Source organism: Leucopleurus acutus, assembly GCF_964270905.1.
Source record: "Leucopleurus acutus genome assembly, chromosome: 11".
NCBI lineage: Eukaryota > Metazoa > Chordata > Mammalia > Artiodactyla > Delphinidae > Leucopleurus > Leucopleurus acutus.
This window is the reverse complement of record NC_139152.1, coordinates 3,554,714-3,577,580: the sequence shown is the minus strand read 5'-3', so window position 1 is coordinate 3,577,580 and position 22,867 is coordinate 3,554,714. Positions and strand designations below refer to the sequence as shown.

General features: G+C 39.8%; 1 protein-coding gene across 3 annotated transcripts in view; it reads right to left on the bottom strand.

Moving 5' to 3' along the window:
- Positions 1-22,867, bottom strand: part of KDM5A (lysine demethylase 5A) — an 83,860-nt gene that overhangs the window by 34,738 nt on the left and 26,255 nt on the right. For 2 of the 3 annotated variants that reach the window (XM_082850725.1, XM_082850726.1), the window contains 9 exons: positions 18,695-18,876; positions 17,096-17,258; positions 15,874-15,993; positions 12,321-12,515; positions 5,343-5,524; positions 4,832-4,956; positions 4,241-4,391; positions 2,805-2,919; positions 552-907 (listed from right to left, as the gene is read on the bottom strand). In XM_082850725.1, the coding sequence (XP_082706851.1) occupies positions 552-907; positions 2,805-2,919; positions 4,241-4,391; positions 4,832-4,956; positions 5,343-5,524; positions 12,321-12,515; positions 15,874-15,993; positions 17,096-17,258; positions 18,695-18,876 (1,589 nt within the window). The remainder of the gene's footprint in view (positions 1-551; positions 908-2,804; positions 2,920-4,240; positions 4,392-4,831; positions 4,957-5,342; positions 5,525-12,320; positions 12,516-15,873; positions 15,994-17,095; positions 17,259-18,694; positions 18,877-22,867) is intronic. The other variant, XM_082850727.1, reaches the window with a different exon arrangement.

Here is a 22,867-nt window from a genome sequence, read left to right as displayed (position 1 = left end):
GCTAACCCCTCACGCTCTCCTGCCTGATTGCCGTATCTCCCTCTACTTTCCTGCATGAATCCCCCACTCATGTGAAGACCACTTCACTTTTGTCACCTAAGCACATCCTACACATTCCTTAAGCTTAGCTTAGGATATTTCTCTTACCTCCCCTTCCACTTCAATCCCACTCATTCTTCAAGGCTCTATGTAAGTTCTTACCTTTCTCTCAAGCGTCTCTTCTGACCACCTAGGCTAGTAATGACCTCTCCTCCTCTGAATCCCTCTAGGATTTTTCTGGATCTCTCAGTTAACAACATACTGCAACACAGCTTTATATTTCCTAGCTCCTAACTAGAGTATCAGTAATGGAAGGGCTCTTATTAAAACAAGTACTCTGCACACAGTGTGCACACAATACTTGAAACTGTCTGTATACAGCCCAATCTGGTAACTTAGTGACCAGTCAGGGAAGGCACAAAACATTTAATTAAGACCCTCATGTTCCTCCTCCCTTTCCACTCTCTAATCTAGTTATTAAAGACGTGACAGTCCCCAACGTATGTGTTCACCTTGCCTGCAGGCAGACCTTGGCCTTTTCCTCCCATCGCTCAGAGACCGTGAGGAGCTCCTGAAGCTCAGCCATCGCTTTCTCCACCGCATGGTGGGGCGCCAACCCCACCCCAGAGTCTATCAATTTCTTCATGACATCCAAAGTGACCTGTTGTGGATCTGACAGGGTCAGTCGTACTTCGTCCAACCATCGAGCCTGCTGTAGCTCTTGTTTTAGTCGGGCTAATTCAGGTAGCTCCACGTAGAGACCAGAGCCCATATCTATCAACATCTGCAGTTTGGAAGAATCTGGGGTTTCATCCATCATGGCCTCCTGAGCACGTTCATGAAACTCTTCCACATCATCCAGTAGATTCTGAAAAGATCAAAAGAAAAAAAATAAAAAACAAACTTAAAAGACACAAAATGAGTATGGAATACATACAGTTCAGGCAAACTACCAAATTCTAGACTATCTAATAATCTCAGCATCATAGCACCGAACAGATATGATAAAGGCAAAAATATGTTTCTCTGTAATTACATACTCCTACTTTTAAATATGATTATTTCACTCAAAAAATATTTAATGACTGCTGACTCAGTTACAGGCACTATTCTAGGCATACAGCATTAAACAAAAGTACAAGGCCTTTGGCTTCAAGGAACACATATTTTAATGTAAGTGGCCAGACAGTGAAGACATGAATAAAATGTTTCGGTTAGCTTTAAGTGCTATGAAAATCAAATGGGGCAATACAATACGATATAATACAAAAGTGATCAGAGGGAATGGGGGGGAGGGGCATATTCCTTCGCAATGATGGTCGCAAAAGACAGATGAGCCAAAACTAAAATGAGGAGGTAGAGGAGGAAACCGCATGGAGACCTGGAAGAGAGGAGTTCAGGCAGGGCAAACAGTCCCTGCAAAAGCTTTTAAAGAGGAATGAGCTTGTGTCTTGCTCCTAAGTGGCTGATGGGGGGCAAAGTGGAAGCAGGAGAAAGTAGTTAGGAATAAGCAGAGGTCAGATTGCATGGTGCCTTGTAGATTAATTGCAATGAGTTTGCATTTCATTTGAATGGCTTTGGGGAACCACTGGGAGGATTTTAACCACATGGTAGTGGTATGATTTTATTCCTATTTTATTACATAATCACTCTGGCTACTGAATAAAAAATAAACTTTCGGGGACAAGAACAGAGACCAGTTAAGAAGTTGTTGCAGTAACCTAAGTGGCAGATTCCAGTGGTTCAGAGCCTAACTGAAGCAGTGGAGGTGATGACTAGTTCACTCTGGGAGACGTTTTAGAAATAATACAATAGGAAAACCTGTTTAGAGATGGAATGTGGTGCATAAGGGAAACAAAGGAATCAAGAATTTTGATTCATTAGAAGGCTTTTAAGATGTCTTTTAGTCTGCCAAAGGCAAATGCAGAGTATGCAACTGGATGTACGAGTCTGCAGAAAAGAAGAAAGGCAGAGCTGGGAATCAGCTGGACATAGGTGATATTTAACGTCACCAAAGAAGATATTAAAGAAAGGGCCAAGACTCCCAATATACTCCAAACTTAGAAGCCAAGCCAAGGAGAAATCAAAAAGCTTCCCTAAAGAGAAGGAACTGTGAATTGTGAGTCTAAGAAAACCAGAGAGTATGGTGTCAGATGTTTAGAAAAGAAAGTCTCTCAGGAAGGAAAGCATGGTCAACCAGCAAAACGCTCTTATGACATGGGCTTAAGACAACACAACTGATACTGGATTTCATGGTTGATAATCTTGGTAAAAAACATTTTAGATACACAGCCATCGCCAAATCACAAAAACACACCACAAACTATCAGAAGATTACTAACTATGCAGATTCATGTATTTGATACTTTTGAGATTTTACATATTCATTAAACCATGAGGGCCCTGGTAATTTCAGAGTTCTGCATTTTTAAAAGTTCATGAACTAGTAATCACTGATACATTCAGATTCCTTTAACTAATTTTTTACATTTCAATTACATCTAAATTAAACGGAGGGTCTGGCTTAAAATTAATATAGAAAAAAATATTCTAAACTAGGCTTAGTTCCAGAATTCTAAAGGGGGAATCAAAGACTAAGAATGAAGCCAAGAGTTCTTATTGCCTACTAAAAATCCTTAAATAGCAGCACTTATTTGAGAAAAGAAACAGAACAAAAAAACGAATCTCGACACACTATTCTCTTTACCCAAAACAGGAGCCCATACTACAAAGGATATTACCCAAAAAAGAACGTGATACTCCACCTTTACTTGTCGAGCTTGGCTGATGACACATGGAAGACTAAAAAGCTGTTGGACAAAGGCCTTCAACTCTTCCACTGTCAGTTTGGTCCGAGTCCTCCCACTATCTGGGCTCTGCCTGATGTGAAATAATATTGAGACGTAAGTAAGAAAAATTCACAGTCATTCCCATATCAAAGGGGTTTCTAGTCTCTTTAGAATTCTAACCCAAGAAATCCCAGAATACTAGTGTTTGAGGGATTTCACTGCAATGGTGATCACTTCCAAATTAAGTGTTTAGCTCTTCGGGTAATGACTCAAAGATTCGACTCTCCAAGTTACAGTTCCTCCAATCTCACAAGTATTAAACATTTCAAACATTTAATAAATTCCTCACAGTAAAATGTTAAGTTCACTGATAAAACTAAATCTTCTACCTCAAGAAACTCAAGATATAGAACAAAGACCTTTAAAACCTGGCTTAGGAGACTATAAACGCTCAGAAACTGATTCAAAACTATGTCAGTATGTGCATTTTTCTAAGAAAAGGGTCTTTAAGCTTTCGCCAGATCCTCCAAGGGGGTCAGTGACCCAATGACAGGTGAAGAGTCACTGATCGATGTTGCTAAGAAAAGTTCTCTGATAAAACAGAATATAAAAAAACATATAAAGTAATTAGAGACCCAATGTGAACTGCTATAGAAAAAGGCATTCAGATACAAGAAACGTGTTGGAATTACTAAGAAACAATACCACAGGGAATTAAACACACGTGAATTACATGAAATTAAGGGCACATACTTCCAGCTCTGTAACAGCCTCCCCGGCACCCAGGTTACTCTTTGCTGCCACCTGCCTTCAGCCTGGAGTATCGTTTATTTACAAATGCTTAGTGCACACCTACGCAGTGCCAGGCATTCTTCAAAGCACAGCAGTAAGAAAAAGGATGAAAATCCCCAACATTCTATTCTAGCATACCTTCTAGTGGGGCTGGGAAAGGAAGAAGGAGATAAGATAATAGATAAGTAAATTCGTCTATCAGGAGGTGACAGGGACAGAAGAAAAACAAAGCAGGAAAGAAGAATAAAAGGCTGCAATTTTACAGGGGTTATCAGAGAAGGCCTCTCCAAGAATGCAACGTCTGTAAAAGACATGAAAGAAGTGAGGGAATAAGCCACCTGGGTATCAGGGGAAGAGAACTCCAAGCAGAGCCAAGAGCAAGCATGAAGGCCCTAAGCAGGAAGACACTGGTGTGTATGAAGAACAGAGGGAGAGGGTTCAGGGTGGAGCAAGAAAGAAGGGAGACCAGGAGACACGGTTAGGGCATTACTGGGGGAGGGAAAACACGGCCTCAAAAGACAGGGCAGGGCCTCACAGGCCAGTTAAGACTTTGCCTTTATTCTGGTCAAAACAAAACAAAACAGAAAACCACTGGAGAACTCAGCTCTTCTTAGTCTTACCTGTGCTTCTGCTTTTTGCTCAGAAGCAGCTGAGCCACAGAAGCACAGGTCTCAGCTTCTTTTACAGCATCCCTGAGTTTTCGAAAGAGATCATTTTCTGGATATTTCCTATCCTCAGCATCTTCCAGCATTACTCGTAATTCAATCAAATCTGTAAAAATAAATTAAAAGCCATATACTATGACCACAGAAAATAAAAAACCATTCACCAACCAATTAGCAGAAACACACCACAGCTGTGAAAATCTCACCAATACATAATACTTTTGCTTATGACCAGGTGCTCATTTCTAATCCTTATAGACAATTTCTCTTTCTCAATAAGCCTTTAATGTTAGTCCACTGGTAACAATGGGGTTCCCAAAAATATATGATACATCTACTGCAAGTTAGCTATTTGTCCCATTTTACATCAACTTTTTCACTTAAAAGAAGATTCTCAAACAGGAAATTAATTCTGTAGTGAACCAACCCATTAGTCTCAAATCTCATATGAAGCCTAGGATTTTTCCTTCCTGGAGGAAAACAAAACAACGCCTCTTGCAAAGTGACAACCATTTCAGTGTGTGCTTAGAAAGGAAGAAACGTAACCTTTCTTGTGGTTGAAGTTGGCAGCTAATGCTTCTGTAACACGACTGACCCAAGTGTCATACGACTGTGCCCTGACTTTCACACCATACAGCAGAGAAGGGAGGTCCTCTAATGGGTAGCGATATCTAAAAAAAAAAAAAAACACCACACAAGAAAATAAAAACTTCCAAAAACCAACAACTTGAAAATAAATTAAAATTGACATACAATCAGCTTAAGGAAAGTAAAATGGCCAGGGGAATGGGGTTTTGGTATATACATAAAGAGAAAATCTAAGAAGCCCACAGAGTTTTAATTCAGGGAGAGAGAAGGAACATGTGAAATCAACTTGATAAAACAACTAACTTTAGGTGCCAAGTTTAGGGCCAACTTTAATGGGCTGGTCCTCAAGCAAGGAGGCAAACAGACAAGAGGTTACCAGTCCAAACACAGGGAAGGGCTTTACAAAGGACAGTACTGACATTAATTTTAAAAGACGGTAACAGAAGTTTTACAAGAAACTTCTGGATACCTAAGACATTTTTTCTGCATGGGGCAGGGGCACAGATCAGTTGGATGGTAGAGACACACAAGCCGCTCAGGATTACAGGAACACGTGAGAGCAGAGAGAAAACAGGTGGTTCTGCATGCTGAACACTGTCGCTCATCATCGGGAACAAGTTCAAACACTTCTTCTTCCGACATCAGGACGCCCTGAAATACAATTGATGTCACTACATCAAGTCTTTCCAGTCTTTCGAGCATCAGAGAACTTCAGTTGTTAAATTTTTTTCTACTCTAACAATATAAACATGGGAGGTACAATGGCACATCATCAAAATACTTTCTAAAAACACCACCAATTTTTTTTTTTATGAGCAAGACTAAACCTTGGTGTCTAAGAATGCACATGTGACTGAGGAAACATTTTTAAATGCAAGAAATGATTACTACAAATGTTAAAAGTCATTTTTTGAGGGAAGGAAAGGAATCTACAATTGGGAGGTACTTTGAAGATGGCTGACAGATTTTTTTTGCACAGTAAGCCAATATTTTTGTATTTACTAGTATTATTTTCTAATGTATTTTGCCCTAAAGGCCTTTTTGTATATACAATTTTTAAAGGTTACACTCTATTTATAGTTATTACAAAATATTGGCTAGCTGATAAAAGTTCTATTTCCTGACCATACTGTGATGACAACAAAGTTTACTACATAATAATTCACGAAGTTCTTGTTTGTCTTATGTGGTTTTGTTTCCTATATAAAATAAGAAAAAGATCAATCGAAAATAAAAATTACTGTCCCCAGGGACAATATACCCTTGAACCAGAAATATTAGTAATCTATAATCTAAAAATAACACTGATCAAACATATGCAAGGATAAAGAAATGTAAAATTAGACTATGCAAATGTAAATATAATCTACTTCAAAAAGGCATCGAAAAGAAAGCTAAGCTTTTTTAACAAATTTTATTCTTTTTTTTTTTTTTTTTTTTTTTGGCCGCCCTACTGCAGCTTGCAGGATCTTAGTTCCCCGACCAGGGATTGAACTCTGGGCCCTCAGCAGTGAGAGTGCGAAGTCCTATCACTGGACCACCAGGGAATTCCCAAGAAAGTTAATCTTTTATATACAGAATGTATAAACAACAAGATCCTACTGTATAGAACAAAAAACTATATTCAATATCCTGTGATAAACCATAATGTAAAAAAGTATATATGTAAAACTGAATCACTCTGCCATATAGCAGAAATTAACAACATTGTAAATCAACTATATGTCAATAAAAAAATATCAAAGTTGAAAAAAAAAGCTTATCAAATTCAGCATGCCACTTAAAGTAAAGGCACTTGAAGTGCATTTTACAAAGACTTCCATTTAATAGACAAGGGGGTTCCGTTTACAGTTTCTACTTACTTGAGCAAGGTACTTACACACCAGTAAATAAAGAAGTAAATCTGGCGGAAGGTAAATGCTGTGTATTATATCCCTTCCAACTTAGAGCTTAACAAATACCAGCATATTAACAGATCAGAGACGTTTTACAGTAAAGAATTCCAGTCATTGTGCTTCCCTGGTGGCGCAGTGGTTGAGAGTCCACCTGCCGATGCAGGGGACACGGGCTCGTGCCCCGGTCCGGGAAGATCCCACATGCCGCGGAGCGGCTGGGCCCGTGAGCCATGGCCGCTAAGCCTGCGCGTCCGGAGCCTGTGCTCCGCAACGGGAGAGGCCACAACGGTGAGAGGCCCGCATAACGCAAAAAAAAAAAAAAAAGAAGAATTCCATTCATTTTATCTTGGTTCTTTGAAAAATTCAATAAAATTGATAAGCCTCTACCCAGGCTAACTAATAAAAGAGAACATCACAGATGCCATGGACATTAAAAGGATAATAAAGGAATACTAAGAACAACTCTATGCCCACCAATTCCTTGAAAGACACAAGCTGTCAAAACCTACACAAGAACAAATAGACAACCTGAATAGGTCTGTATCTAGAAAGAAATTCAAACAATAATTAATAACCTCCAAAAACAGAAAGCACTGGACCCAGACAGGTTCACTGGTGAATTATACCAAAGATTTATGGAAGAAATTATACCAATTCTCTATAATCTCTTTCAGAGGATGGAAGAAGAGGGAATATTTCTTAACTCATTCTCTGAGGCCAAGCATTACCTTAATACCAAAACCAGACAAAAACATCACAAGTAAAGAAAAATACAGGCCAATATCTCTTGTGAACACAGATGCAAAAATGCTCAATAAAATGTACGCAAATTGAATCCGACACTGTATATACACCACAATCAAGTGGGATTCACCCCAGGTATGCAACACTGGTTCAACGTTCAAAAATCAATTAAAGTAATCCTACTGATAGGCTTCAGAAGAAAAATCACTTGATCACATCAATAAATGCAGAAAAAACATTTAACAAAACCCAACTCCTATAGCTGGTAAAAATTCTCAATAAACTAGAAATAGAGTGGAACTTCTTCAACCTGATAAAGAGTATCTATTTAAAAAAACCTATAGGGCTCCCCTGGTGGCACAGTGGTTGAGAGTCCGCCTGCCGATGCAGGGGACACGGGTTCGTGCCCTGGTCTGGGAAGATCCCACATGCCACGGAGCGGCTGGGCCCGTGAGCCATGGCCACTGAGCCTGCGCGTCTGGAGCCTGTGCTCCGCAATGGGAGAGGCCGCAACAGTGAGAGGCCCGCGTACCACAAAAAAAAAAAAAAAAAAAAAAAAAAAAAAAAAAAAAACCCTATAGTTAACATTATATTTAATGAGAAACTTTCCCACTAACATCAGGTACAAGGCAAGGACGTCCTCTCCCATCACTCCTTTTTAACATCATTCTGGAAGTCTTAGCTAAGCAATAAGACAAGGAAAGGAAATAAAAGGTATACAGATTGGGAAGAAAGAAACAAAACCATCTTTGTTCACAGATGACAAAATCATCTATGTAGAAAGTCTGAAAGTATCAACAAAAACACTCTTAAAATAAACAATTACAGCTAGGTTACAGGATAAAGGTTAATATACAAAAGTCAATTTCTGGGCTTCCCTGGTGGCGCAGTGGTTGAGAGTCCGCCTGCCAATGCAGGGGACGTGGGTTCGTGCCCCAGTCCAGGAAGATCCCATATGCTGCGGAGCGGCTGAGCCTGTGAGCCATGGCCGCTGAGCCTGCGCGTCCGGAGCCTGTGCTCCGCAACGGGAGAGGCCACAGCAGTGAGAGGCCCGTGTACCGCAAAAAAAAAAAAAAAAAAAAAAAAGTCAATTTCTTTCCTATATACCAGCAATGAACAAGTGGAATGTGAAATTAAAAACATAATGCCATTTACATTAGCACCCCTAAAAATGAAATACAGTTGACCCTTGGACAACACAGGTTTGAACTCTGTGGATCACTTACATTCGGATTTTTTTTCAATAGTAAATACTACAGTACTGTACAGTCTGTGGTTGGCTAAATCTACAGATGCAGAACCATGTGTGCAAAAGAACAGCGTATACAGAGGGCTGACCATAAATTTTTTTAAGTAATTTTATTTTATTTATTTATCTTTTGGCTGCATTGGGTCTTCATTGCTGTGTGTGGGATTTCTCTCTAGTTGTGGCAAGTGGGGGCCACTCTTTGTTGCAGTGCGTGGGCTTCTCATTGCGGTGGCTTCTCTTGTTGTGGAGCATAGGCTCTAGGCACACAGGCTTCAGTAGCTGCAGCACGTGGGCTCAGTAGTTGCAACACGCAGGCCCTAGAGTGTGCAGGCTTCAGTAGTTGTGGCTCACGGTCTCAGTAGTTGTGGCTCGCAGGCTCTTGGGTGTGCGGGCTTCGGTAGTTGTGGCATGCGGGCTCAGTAGTTGTGCCTTGCAGGCTCTAGGGTGAGCGGGCTTCAGTAGTTGTGGTGCAAAGGCTTAGTTGCTCTGTGGCATGTGGGATCTTCCCGGACGAGGGCTCAAACCCATGTCCCCGCATTGGCAGGCAGATTCTTAACCACTGCGCCACCAGGGAAGGCCCTGACTATAAATTCTATGTGGATTTTCAATTCAGTGGAGGGTTGCCACCCCTAACCCCCACATTGTTCAAGGTTTAACTGTACTAAGGTATTGAACAAAATATGTACAAGGAAGAAAACTACAAAACTAATGAATGAAATCAAAGAACTAAGTAAATGGAGAGATATTCCACGTTCACAGATAGAGAAACTCAATACTGTCAAGATGTCACTTATTCCCAACTTAAATCTGCAGATTCAGTGTAATCCCAATCAAAATTCCAGCAAGTTATTTTATGGATATTGACAAACTAATTCTAAAATTTATATAGAAAGGCAAAAGACCCATAATATCCAACTCAACACTGAAGAAGAACAAAGCTGGAGGACTGACACTACTCAACTTCAAGACTTACTATAAAAACTACAGTAGTAACCAAGACAATGTGGTGGTATTAACGAAAAAATAGACAAATAGGTCAATGGAACAGAATAGAAAGCCCACAAACAGTTGAAAGATTACGTCCACACAATAACCTGCACACACATGTTTACAGCAGCTTTATTCATATTACCAAAACGTGGAGGCAATCGATGTCCTTCAGTAGGTGAATGGTTAAATAAACCACCCAGACAATGAATTATTATTCAGTGCCAAAAAGAAATGAGATATTGAGCCATGAAAAAACACAGAAGAACCTTAAACACATATTACTAAGTGAAAGAAGGCATTCAGAAAAGGCGACATACTGTATGATTTCAACTATATGACAATCTGGAAAAGGCAAAACTATAGATAGTGAAAAGATCAGTGTTTGCCAGGGGTTTGGGGGCCAGAGAAGATAAACAGGGAAGTGAAAATACTCTGTATGATACCCTAATGATGGATACATGTCATTATATATTCATCCAAAGCCATAAAATACACAACACTAAGAGTGAACCATAATATAAACTATGGATTTGGGGTGATTATGATGCGTCAGTGTAGGTTCATCAATTATAAAAAACGTCCCTCTCTGGTGGGGGATACAGGTAACACAGGAAGCTGTGCGTGGGTGGGGCAGGGGATAAATGGGAACTCTCTGGACTTTCTCTCACTTTGTTATAAACTTAAAACACTCTTAAAAAAAAAGTCTTGTTAAAACAAATAATAAAATACAAAAGGTTAATAAAAAAACATGATCAGGGCTTTCCTGGTGGCACAGTGGTTAAGAATCTGCCTGCTAGTGCAGGGGACACAGGTTCGAGCCCTGGCCCAGGAGGATCCCACATGCCGCGGAGCAACTAGGCCTGTGCGCCACAACTACAGAGCCTGAGCTCTAGAGCCCGCGAAACACAACTACCGAGCCCGCGTGCCATAACTATTGAGCCTGCGCTCTAGAGCCCGCAAGCCACAACTACTGAGCCCGCGTGACACAACTACTGAAGCTTGCACGCCTGGAGCCCGTGCTCCACAACAAGAGAGGCCATGACAGTGAGAAGCCCTCGCACTGCAACGAAGAGTGGCCCCTGCTCACCGCAACTAGAGAAAGCCTGCGCACAGCACCGAAGACCCAACACAGACAAAAATAAATAAATAATTTATTTAAAACAAATAAATAAATGAACATAATCAAAACAAAGCTTTAAGAATACAGGTATAAAGTGAGAATAGTAACTATCAGGCATATGTTAACATATCCCCAAAATGTAAAAAAAAATGTTTTAAGAAGATGCATTTGCATCTTACTCTTGTTTCTTTCACAGGTAATTCAAGTAAATAGAAAAAGAAAGCTAACCATTTAGCAAGTATTCTTATTTCTAAGTCAACTTAAATTCTTAAAAATAACCAGCATTTAAATATTTTGTAATAATAGTATTTATATCATTTCTAAAATGTATAGTTTTACATTTTCTTTTATAGATTTTCCCCCCATTTGTGCCAATGAGCAGAGTAGTTAAATTGGATCAGCTTTACTTTTCAGATCCAAATTGCTAGTCCACTGTATTCTTCCTTAGCTTAAAACTATTTTCACTGTCTTAAGACTCTTCAGGTCTAGGGCTTCCCTGGTGGTGCAGTGGTTAAGAATCTGCCTGCCAATGCAGGGGACACGGGTTCGAGCCCTGGTCCAGGAAGATCCCACATGCCACGGAGCAACTAAGCCCGTGCTCCACAATTACTGAGCCTGCGCTCTAGAGCCAGCGAGTCACAACTACTGAGCCTATGCACCTAGAGCCCGTGCTCTGCAACAAGAGAAGCCACCGCAATGAGAAGCCCATGCACCACAAGGAAGAGTAGCCACCACTCGCTGCAACTAGAGAAAGCCCGTGCACAGCAACAAAGACCCAACGCAGCCAAAAATAAATAAATTTATTTAAAAAAAAAAGAAAGAAAGAAAGTGGACTCTACGAGAGCAGGAGGAAGCATGGTACAAACCCAGTGAGGCTACCTATGTAGGGAGGGTTAGGGAAAATGGGCCTAGATGTGGCTGAAGACACAGATTTTCTCATTTACTACCCATTTCAATATGATCAATGTTTAGTTTATTCTAAGCATTCAAAATCCCAACACTGGGTTATTCGGTCCTTCTTATAGTCATTAAAAACTTAGAATGCAGGGAAACACAGATTGATTAACTCTGACAGTCTGCAATCACCAGAAACATAATTTTTATTCAATTACAAAGCTGAGAGAGAAAAAAATTTTTGAATTTTCTTGCTTAAAGAAGTAATACTATATGTAGGAGATTTTAAAAAATACATACATACCTAAGAAATTCTACCTGATAGGACTGCATTTTTAAAACTCTGGAGATGAAGACATCAAGATTCCTAAAACTTTTTCAACTTAAAGAAACCAAAACGGCAAGTACAGAAGTGGGAAATCTTCTCCAAACCAGTAATTTTTGCGTTCAACTTCTAATGGGATCAAAGATGAAAATGGATTCTTTCCACTGGTTTAAATTTTGGTATATCCCGTGAGCAGTATCAACTACAGGAAACGTACTCAGCAAACTCACCATCTGCATAACAGACTCCCTTAACCGTGTCTCCTCTTCAGTCAGGAGAGTCAACTCCTTGCACACCATGGCGGCAAGCCCCACGTCCAAGCATTCCGGATCTGCTGCCATCTTGAAAATTAGTTCCTCGTGCGAGAAGACACAATGGCGCCTCAGCCGACGGTAATGACTGACACACTGACGGCCAATGGGCAACTGAAAACAAGATTCTCAAATTAAATTACTTGCTTATAACACATTCCAGAACAGAACCACTACCTGCCCCCCAGATCCTCTCTTTTATTATAAAGAACAGAGAATAACAACGTCCATTTGAACATAAGAGGTAACTGTAAGTATTAAACCCTTACCGCCCAGCAAGAATTTCAAAGGCCTTCCCACAGGAAATTCCCATAATGTGAGATGTTGAGCTTCTGGCCTAAGCTGATTTTCTACTCATTATGTACCTCAAGAAGTATGAGTTCCTTGATATATAAATGAGGCAGCAAACTCTTCTAGACCAGTCTAGTATGAGACCGCTCTTACAGGAAAAAGAAAAACATTTTTCAGGCTATCAAGGGATAACTGGACATATTCAGCATTGATGTTTCCACAGAACAAACAACAGATGCTACTATCAATACAAGGTAGGGAGGGAGGGAGGGGAAGAAAGCACTACTTAAGCAGTTCACATGGACTAACTTTATTTTTTATAAGGACCAAAGCAAAAGACAATTTAGATTTTAGCATCTAGAGATTATTTTTAAAACTACCAGTCTGGCCTAAAGAGAATTCAAAGTGAAACCATGAGATTATATACTTTAATTTTCCTAAGTGAAATAAATCACTAAATGATCACTTTTCATAAATCAACAGCTACACTTTTTAAGATAACTTCTGAAAATCTATCAAGCTTTAAAACAAATTGATACTAGCTATGCTACACAAACTCTCTCTCTCCAGCTTCTTTCCTTCCCTCAAGTGGAAAAACCCAGGTGTCTGAAGTTTTGGTTTGTATTTGAAAACCATAATATAAAACAGAAAAAATTAGAAAGTGGACCTTTAAGAACACCTTTTAGAGCTCGCCTCCATTCTGAGAAAGGCAGAAGGGAATCACAGGAATCAGAGTTCCAGAGTACAAGACTATCTCTGAATCAAGCATTATTTCCGGACTCTTCCAAAGAAACAATCTTTCCCAAGAAAATATATATACTGAGCTTATGATTGGCGACTATCTTGTCTAATAACAATATACAATTCTTTCATTTCTTAATTCTCAGAAATTTACTCTTTAAACATTTCTCAAATACTTAAAACAAGAGCAAGAAGAAAAACAAAACTGTAGGATTTGCAGTTTAATTATTATTGATACAATATACAAGGAAGCCACATAAAATACAACTGATTGTCCATTGTGGCTTATAAAAATCAGTACCATCACTTCATTCCAGATACAAAGCTGCTTTTACTTTTCATTTATATCACCCTTCTCTCACAAATATCATCTCACTTGTTTGAGGTTAAGTGAACCTTAGCATCTTTACACAGTAGGTAAAAAAAAATTAGGACCAGTGAAACTAAAAGTGCTGTCCCGGGACTTCCCTGGTGACGAAGTGGTTAAGAATCCACCTGCCAAGGCAGGGGACACGGGTTCAAGCCCTCGTCCGGGAAGATCCCACATGCCGTGGAGCAACTAAGCCCATGCACCACAACTACTGAGCCTGTGCTCTAGAGCCCGCAAGCCACGACTACTGAGCCTGTGCACCTAGAGCCCGTGCTCCGCAACAAGAAGCCTGCGCACCACAACCAAGAGTAGCCCCCGCTCGCCACAACTAGAGAAAGCCTGCGTGCGGCAATGAAGACCCAACAGAGCCAAAAAAAACCCACAAAAAACAAAAAAACAAGAAGTGCTGCCCGGGCTTCCCTGGTGGCACAGTGGTTGAGAGTCCGCCTGCTGATGCAGGGGACACGGGCTCATGCCCCGGTCCGGGAAGATCCCACGTGCCGCGGAGCAGCTGGGCCCGTGAGCCATGGCCGCTGAGCCTGCGCCTCCGGAGCCTGTGCTCCGCAACGGGAGAGGCCACAACAGTGAGAGGCCCATGTACCGCAAAAAAAAAAAAAAAAAAAAAAAAAAAAGGTGCTGCCCAAGGGACTTTCCTGGTGGTCAAGTGGTTAGGACTCCATGCTTCCACGGCAGGGGCTGCGGGTTCGATTCCTGGTTGGGGCACTAAGAGCCCACATGCCACGTGGCACAGCCAAAAAAAAAAAAAAAGTGCTGTCCAAGATCAAACATCAATAATAGTGATCACATTAAAGGCAGAAATCATCTCTAACTCATCTCTGAATCACCTCCATTTCCCACCCTACACCTACCTAGCCAAGGAACACCTAAATCATAAATACATAATACATGTTAGCTGAGGTTTTAAAATAGAGTTCAAGTCCAAGGCAAAGTCCTAACCTCAGTCTTGCTCCTGTTGCTTTCTAACAAGAAGTTTAGAATTACTAGGTCATGTAAGATGGTTCATTATACAATTTCATTCATTAGCCAAGGAAACAATATTGTTAATCATGAAATTTAACAAATTAAGGTGCCCACAGAAAATATAAGATCCAATATTACTAAAAAATATCCCCCCAAATGTCAGGAGAGGTGACAAAAAACAGCTTCACTGAAAGAAAAATAGAGTCAAAGAGTGTATGCTAGGGCTTCCCTGGTGGCGCAGTGGTTGAGAGTCTGCCTGCTCATGCAGGGGACACGGGTTCGTGTCCCGGTCCGGGAGGATCCCACATGCCGCGGAGCGGCTGGGCCCATGAGCCATGGCCGCTGAGCCTGTGCGTCTGGAGCCTGTGCTCCGCGACAGGAGAAGCCACAACAGTGAGAGGCCCGCGTATCACCAAAAAAAAAAAGAAAAGAGTGTATGATAGGTTTGCAGTCTTTTCCCCACCGACATGACATAAAAATAACTAATTACTTTTTGATATCTACCCTCATTTAAAAGCAAAATAGCAATCAATGGCAATACCATTTACACAAAAGTGCAGCCCACAGAGATCTCAATATTATAGCTGCCCTTTAAAATAAATTTTTTTAAAAGAATATAGAAAACATAAAATAGCAGGAAGAATAAAATCACCTAATTATCAGAAGGAAAAAAATAAAGGAATATTTTAAGATAAATATCAGAACTGGATATTTTAAGATAAAAATCAGAGCTAGATATTTGTAAACGTGGTACAATTAATTCTTGAAAAGATGTGGTCACCCTTCTAAAATCCAAAAGCACTCAGAGAAAGCAAAGACTGGAGGAATTACATTCTCAGAAAAAGATTCAGAAAACATCAACTGCCCATGTAAAATTCAAATAAAATGAGAAAGTAGCAAATGAGAAGTAACGAACTATCAAATCTTCCAAATAAAAACTACCCTGGAACTCTGTAAATGGCAAGAGACATTCCAGTTTCCACTGAAATATCCGTGGGCCCTCCCCTCCCCAGCTAAGCAAGCACAGCAATTAAGATGCATTTTCCGGGGCTGTTAGTAGACACAACAGCTACTTGCTATCGAACAGACCCAGTCAGCAGTACAGAAGTTCACAGCCTCAGCGAAGTTGTAGCCTTGATTAAATCCAGAGTGATAGGCCCGAGGAAACGTCACAACAAACTCGCCAGCACACTGATTCGTCCTATACACCTAAATGCAAATTGGGAACAGGGTACAAAAACAAAACAGAAGAAAAACAACAAAAAAGGGAAACATTTTATGTCAATTTCAGAAGCATTTTTCAAACTTTAAAACAATAAAGCATTAACCTACACAGACCAGAAAACAGTATCAGGCTTGAAGAAGCAGTCAGTTTCACCTTCTTAAAATAGTCACTGTAAATTATAGTAATTCATGACAAGAGTTCACAGCCTAAAGAAATTTTCAAGGAGAAAATGCTGCTCTCACGAGCTACTAGTTTCCTAACCTAATAAAATTTTTACAGTTAAGAGAATTTTTCTTTTATTCCTTTCATTCCTGTGTTGTAAACAGTGGGAAAGGATGTAATTTCATCCTACTTTTGGATAATTTTTTCTGGAAACTAATTGATTAGCTCATATGTCATATGGAGAGACCCCCCCAAATCAGTTTTCCTGAATCTCTTTGTTTTATGACAATACTATGTCTTCTGAAAAGTCCCAGATTCTGCATAAATTTACTCTTTAAAGACAAAGTAACATTACTACTATCACTCGATCTACTTTCTTAATAAGGTTATGATGACTACTTGACTACATGTAGCAAACATTAAATTTATACTTTATCAGGTATTCGTAGCTTAAATTTAATAATCATTTTCAAACCTAAAAGTTTAAAAGCAGAAAAGGTATTCATTGTATATTTTTACTTCATTATCTCATGTGAAAAAGAGGCTATGAAATCTTTATACGAAATATGGGAATATGATCTCCACAAGGATAAGCATTAGTTATTAGAACAACAACTTAAAATACTTATACTTTGGTTAAATGGGGATAATAAAGAATATGAGATTTTTATTAAAAGCAGGATATACTGAAAACATGGCTATTCTGATAGGTTGCTATACATAAGGTAAATGTGATTCATACTTTACAACACCCCATTCTTAATCAAATAAATGTTGTTCCCTTCAGAGTATAAATTCTAATTTGGCTTGAAGATGATGTGATCTTTTATTTCCCATTACAAAACAAGCATATACTGTGACTCTAATCAAAAGCGTACATAACTTTAAATTTAAAATACTGAAGGGAGATGCAAAAAGACTCACAGGCACACCATGCTCCATTAGCACATTGGGGTTCATGATGGTGACTAACTGATGTAGGAGATCAGGCTGGGATTCAAATAACTCAGGGGCCAGCTCCCTCATCACCTCCTCCAGTTGTTCTGCAGCATGAGATGGCACACCATACCATGTCTTTGGCTCCCCCCTAGCAAAAGAAATAACTGTTTATCTAGGTAGAGCATGGTGCCAATGAGGCCAGGGTCTCTGATTCAAATCCACTAAATTATAATTAACTTTGTCTTGCTCCATGGCCATAGATTATATGCCCTGAATCCTAGCAACCATCTCAAAAATCTGTGCTATTATTCATAATAGGGGGTAAGGCAGGAGTATATGGATAGGTAGGTACGTACTTATCACTACAGAAAAGTAATTCAAAGTATATAAACTCTTTAAGGTAGATCACTAAACAGCATCTTCAAATAGGAAAGATGCTATATGAAAAGCAAGCATTGTTCCAAAGGATACTGACATACTGCCTGATTCACAGGTCCACTGGACATTCCAATTATCCCCACAATGATCAAAGTAAAAGTCACTGCCCTTTAGAGTACTTTTACGTAACTTCATTGAGTTCAATTTTACTATCCAAGGAAATAAGCCAAGGCGAGAAATTGTTGAAACCCTGAATATAGTTCTATGAATCTTAAGACCAAACACTTGGCATCATTAATACACTAGACTTTAGTGGACTAGAGTTTTATTTATAATACTAAGTTGAACTTTAAGGAACTGGATTTAATTAGTCATGCTATCTACAGAATAGCTGAATCTCTTAACCCTCATACAATTAACCGTGCTGTCTCTACAGAAACTTACTGAGATGACTGAAAATGTTCTGCATCGATGCTGGGTAATACAGGAGCCACTAGTCACAAGTGACGATATAGCACTTAAAATGCGGTTAGTGCAACTGAGGAAGTAAACTTTAATTTTACTTAACTAATTTAAATAGCCACATGTGGCTCGAAGCTATCATATTACACAGCACAGCGATGAAGCAGAGAAAGAAAATCATTAGCTTTCCAATGCATAGTGTGATCTGAGCAGTATCTTTCAAATGGAGAGGAATACATCATTTGGTTAAGATGAGAATACTGGACAAGGAACTGGGTAAGTAAATAAAAGCTGTGGGTGTGAAACAAAAACACCAGCGAAAAAATTTAATGAATACACATGTAACATAGGCATTTTTAGAGAAAATGTTATTAAAAAGGAAAAACAAAAATTTCAATTTGAAATTTTTCAAATTTCAACCTTAAATACTGAAGGTTAGTCAGATCTTAATTATATAAACTTTAAAAAACATCCTGCCTTGCATTTCAAAAGTTATACCAGAGAAATTCTCATGTGCGCTAAATGTAGGATAGTTGGATCTGAAACTCGAGGCTCTGCTGCATGCACATACTTGAAGAGGGAAAGTGTCTGACATGTTGTACCCTGAGACCTCTACACAGCACATTATCCAACTTTGGGGTACAAAATACTTTCAAGTAAGCTCTCCCTAACACATCATCTAACACTGTTACACCTTTAGAAAGGTCACTAAGTATGTGTGCTGTTAACAAAGACTGTACATACCAGTGCAAGTAGTTGATGGAATAGCTCCAGTGATCCTCGATGTGCCAGCAAAAGGAAGAGAAGCACATGCCCACATAAAGCCATGGCACCTTCATGCCAGAGATGTCCACATTGATATGTGCAAGAACAGACTGCTCCAGAACAGGCATGTTATTCAAGTTCCAACCAGAAAGCGCATATTCCTACAAAAGGAAAAAAATGTAAATAAGAGATCAGAAATGACAAGTGCCCAACAGAAACCTCAAGGGAGTCTTCAAAAACAAAAGTAAAAATTTTATAATAATTACAATAATCTAGTCCATAGAATATATGCTCTTTGCTCTCTACATGTAACTCATATTCCTAAATATTTAATCCTATCTCCTAAGTGTTATTTATATTTCCCTTTAATTATTTCAGATATCTCTGTTTACTCTGAAGCATATAAGGCTTTTTATTACTCCCCACCTGCCCCCATAGCTTACCAGTAAAATACTCTAAGACTCATTTTAATAGGTCGCTATTATATTTCGACTTTATCCCCGGTAACATAACTTCCCAAAATGTTTACCACTATATTTACAGAATGGTGCCAGATACTGTGAAGACAAAACATAATAAGACACAGAATCCGGAATCTGTGGCAACACTGAAGACCAAGACGGTGCAGAAAGCACCCCCAACTCCCACAAACACATCCATTTACAACATCAAAAAAAATTTTGCTTCATAGATGAACTCAAGAGAAAAAAGAATTCGCAGTTTCCAAAAACAAAGGAAGAAAGCACAGCCAGAATGAACACGGAAAGCTGTTGTCTGAGTTTTCATAGAGGTTTCTAACTGGACATAAGCTCCAGACATGGGTTTCAAACAGCCACCTCTGAAGCGGTATGCGGTACAGACTCAAAGTGCTATTATCCTTGTGCAGAGCAGTCCTCAAAGTGGGGTCTAAGGAACCCAAGCCTATTTCAGGGGACCTGCAAAGTCAAACTACATTCATTATAATTCTAAGATGTTATTTGCCTTTTTCGCTCTCATTCCTGCAGAAATGTAGTGTGAGTTTTCCAGAGGATATGTGATGTGATATTGCAACAGACTGAATGCAAAAACAGGTAAGAGAATCCGCCTTCTACTAGAAGGCTGATAACTGTTGAACCTGGATGCCAGGTAGGGAGGGAGGGAAGTGCATTACTATGTTTAGTTTTATACATTTGAAAGTTTTGATAATATAGAGTTAAAAATAAAACCCTCAAATTAAGAGGCTAAATAGCCAGTGACAAAGCTGAAGGGAGAATCTGTGAACCAGAAGACTGATTTGAGGATATCATCCATAATGCGGCACAGAGATAAGGAAATTATAAAAGTGTAGCTAAGAGTTACAGAGGATAGAAGAAATTCCAACAAAGGCTTAACTAGGAATCCCAATACGGAATAATAAAGAGATATGATTCCTACCCTCAATAGGCTTTAAAAAAAAAAAAGCAGTTTTCAAAAATACTACTCAATATATTTTTTAGTTGGCTGAACAAATACTGAAACTAGGTGAAGAGACCAGGCCTACATACAAACAGTTCCAAGATGAGACAATATATATTAAACTCCAAACACAGATAAACTAGTAAATTATATAGTTCTTCAGAGGACAACAAAATAGTCATCATCATGAGTCTGGATCAATAAGAAAACTTGGTGGAAAAGGAAAAACCTGGGTTGATCTTGGAAGACTAGGTAAGATTTGAAGGTAAATGACAAGAGACAGAATATATTGGTCTGGCTGGTAAAGAGGCAGAGTGGAATGGTCATACTCAGAAAAGCAGGAAATAAGACCAGAAGAGAAGACTGGATCTTTAATCTTAAATTTCAGACTAAGAAGCTTGGATGATATCCTATATTCAAAAGGGAAATAAAACAAATTCTGAAAAGTGAAACAATATGATAAACATCTTAAATATTTTTATATTTATCTTAAAATTTTTGATTATGGAAAATTTCAAACTTAAATAGACAGAACTGCAAAATGAACTCCCCAAGACCCACCGATCTTAAAATTTTAACTGAAAGCAATGTATGAGAGAGACTGCAGAGAGTGGCAGTGTTCAGAAAAGCTACTTTAACAGAGCAAGCCTAAGACAGCTACCCTTCAAAAGGCCCGCTTCGGGGCTTCCCTAGTGGCGCAGTGGTTAAGAATCTGCCTGCCAATGCAGGAGACACAGATTCAAGCCCTGGTTCAGGAAGATCCCACATGCCGCGGAACAACTAAGCCCGTGCACCACAACTACTGAAGCCCGCGCACCTAGAGCCTGTGCTCCCAACAAGCAAAGCCACCACAATGAGAAGCCTGCATGCCACGACGAAGGTAGCCCCCATTCGCTGCAACCAGAGAAAAGCCCACGTGCTGCAACGAAGACCCAACGCAGCCAAAAATAAAAAATAAATAAATTTATTTAAAAAAAAAAAAAAAGGCCCGCTTCAAGTTCGGCCCCTGGCTGGCATCTGGAAAGCTGCATGGTAAACAGTTCGTGGCACTAACACAGGTGGCTCGCAGTGCTGCACAGTGTGGTTTATGCACGCCCGATCTCCTTCTGGGGGTCTGGAATTTTGCTATGTGTTAGGCAGAAGGTGCCTATGTCACCAGCCGCTTATAAGAACCCTGAGCTCTGGGTCTCTAATGAGCCTTCCTGGTGGGGGATGCTTCACACATGGTGTCAGTCTGATGCTGGAGTACCTAAGTGCATCCTGTGTGACTCCAGGGAGAGAGGGCTCTTGAATGCTTCCAACTGGCTACTTCCAGACTTTGACCACACATCTTGTTTTCCCTTTGCTGATTTTACTTTATATCCTTTCATTGTAATAAGTCACAGTCATGAGTTCTCAGCGAACCTGAGAAGCTCTGGGGAACCCCCAACACAAGTGATCATTATGTAAGACCACGGCAATTATCCCAACATGACATGACAGGATGGAGACAAGGACGGTGGTAGTGGGATTGAAAAGAGGCCAATCCCACAGAAAATAATGAAAAATAAATTAACAGGATTTATTCAGTGATTTACGACACAGAGAGGATAAGATGAAAAAAATGTTTCCAAGGTTTCAAGTTCTATGCCTATTTTTATTCCTCAGAAGCCCTGTTTACAGAGCACTTGTATTTATAAGACAAATGTATTAACTTCAGAAGTACTTTTCCACTAAACTATGATACCAGAGAAGCATGCTGTCAGATGCCAAGAAGCTAACTCATACAGAAGTTCAACATACATGCACAGTTCCTGGGGAAAAGACGGCAGGTATCTACTTTTCTAAGAGTAACTTCCAGAGAAGAGTAACAAACTGACAGAAAATATAAGTATAAAAAATACAGAGATTTTATATACACTGTCTAATTAGTCCTTAAAATCCTTTTGTATAAATGGGTTCTCTCACTCCATCTTACAACATAAAAACAGAATCCTGAGTAAAACGTTATTGCTTATGAAATAAATAGCAAACCGATGACCCAGACTAGAAAAAAGAGCTGTATCCCTGTCTCTTCATGCTATGCTGATGTCTTTAAAGCCCAAATTTCTCCACATTTTTTTTTTTTCCTGTACGCGGACCTCTCACTGTTGTGGCCTCTCCCACTGCGGAGCACAGGCTCCGGACGCGCAGGCTCAGCGGCCATGGCTCACGGGCACAGCCTCTCCGCGGCATGTGGGATCCTCCCAGACCGGAGCACGAACCCGCGTCCCCTGCATCGGCAGGCAGACTCTAAACCACTGCACCACCAGGGAAGCCCTCCACATTCTTATATGAAGGTGAATGGAGCAAAAGCAAAAACAGATGAATATTCATACAGAATTCAAACATTTAGAAGGATTAATATCTATATTGTTTACTTAGGGTTGACATTTAACCACATTTAAAGTAATCTTTAAAAACTCTGTGACCAGGCTTCCCTGGTGGTGCAGTGGTTGAGAGTCCGCCTGCCGATGCAGGGGACATGGGTTCGTGTCCCGGTCTGGGAAGATCCCACATGCCGCGGAGCGGCTGGGCCAGTGAGCCATGGCCGCTGAGCCTGCACGTCCAGAGCCTGTGCTCCGCGACGGGAGAGGCCACAACAGTAAGAGGCCCGTGTACCGCAAAAATATATATATAAAAAATAAAAAAAATTAAAAAATAAAAACTCTGTGACCTTATCTCTTAAGATTAGAAGAT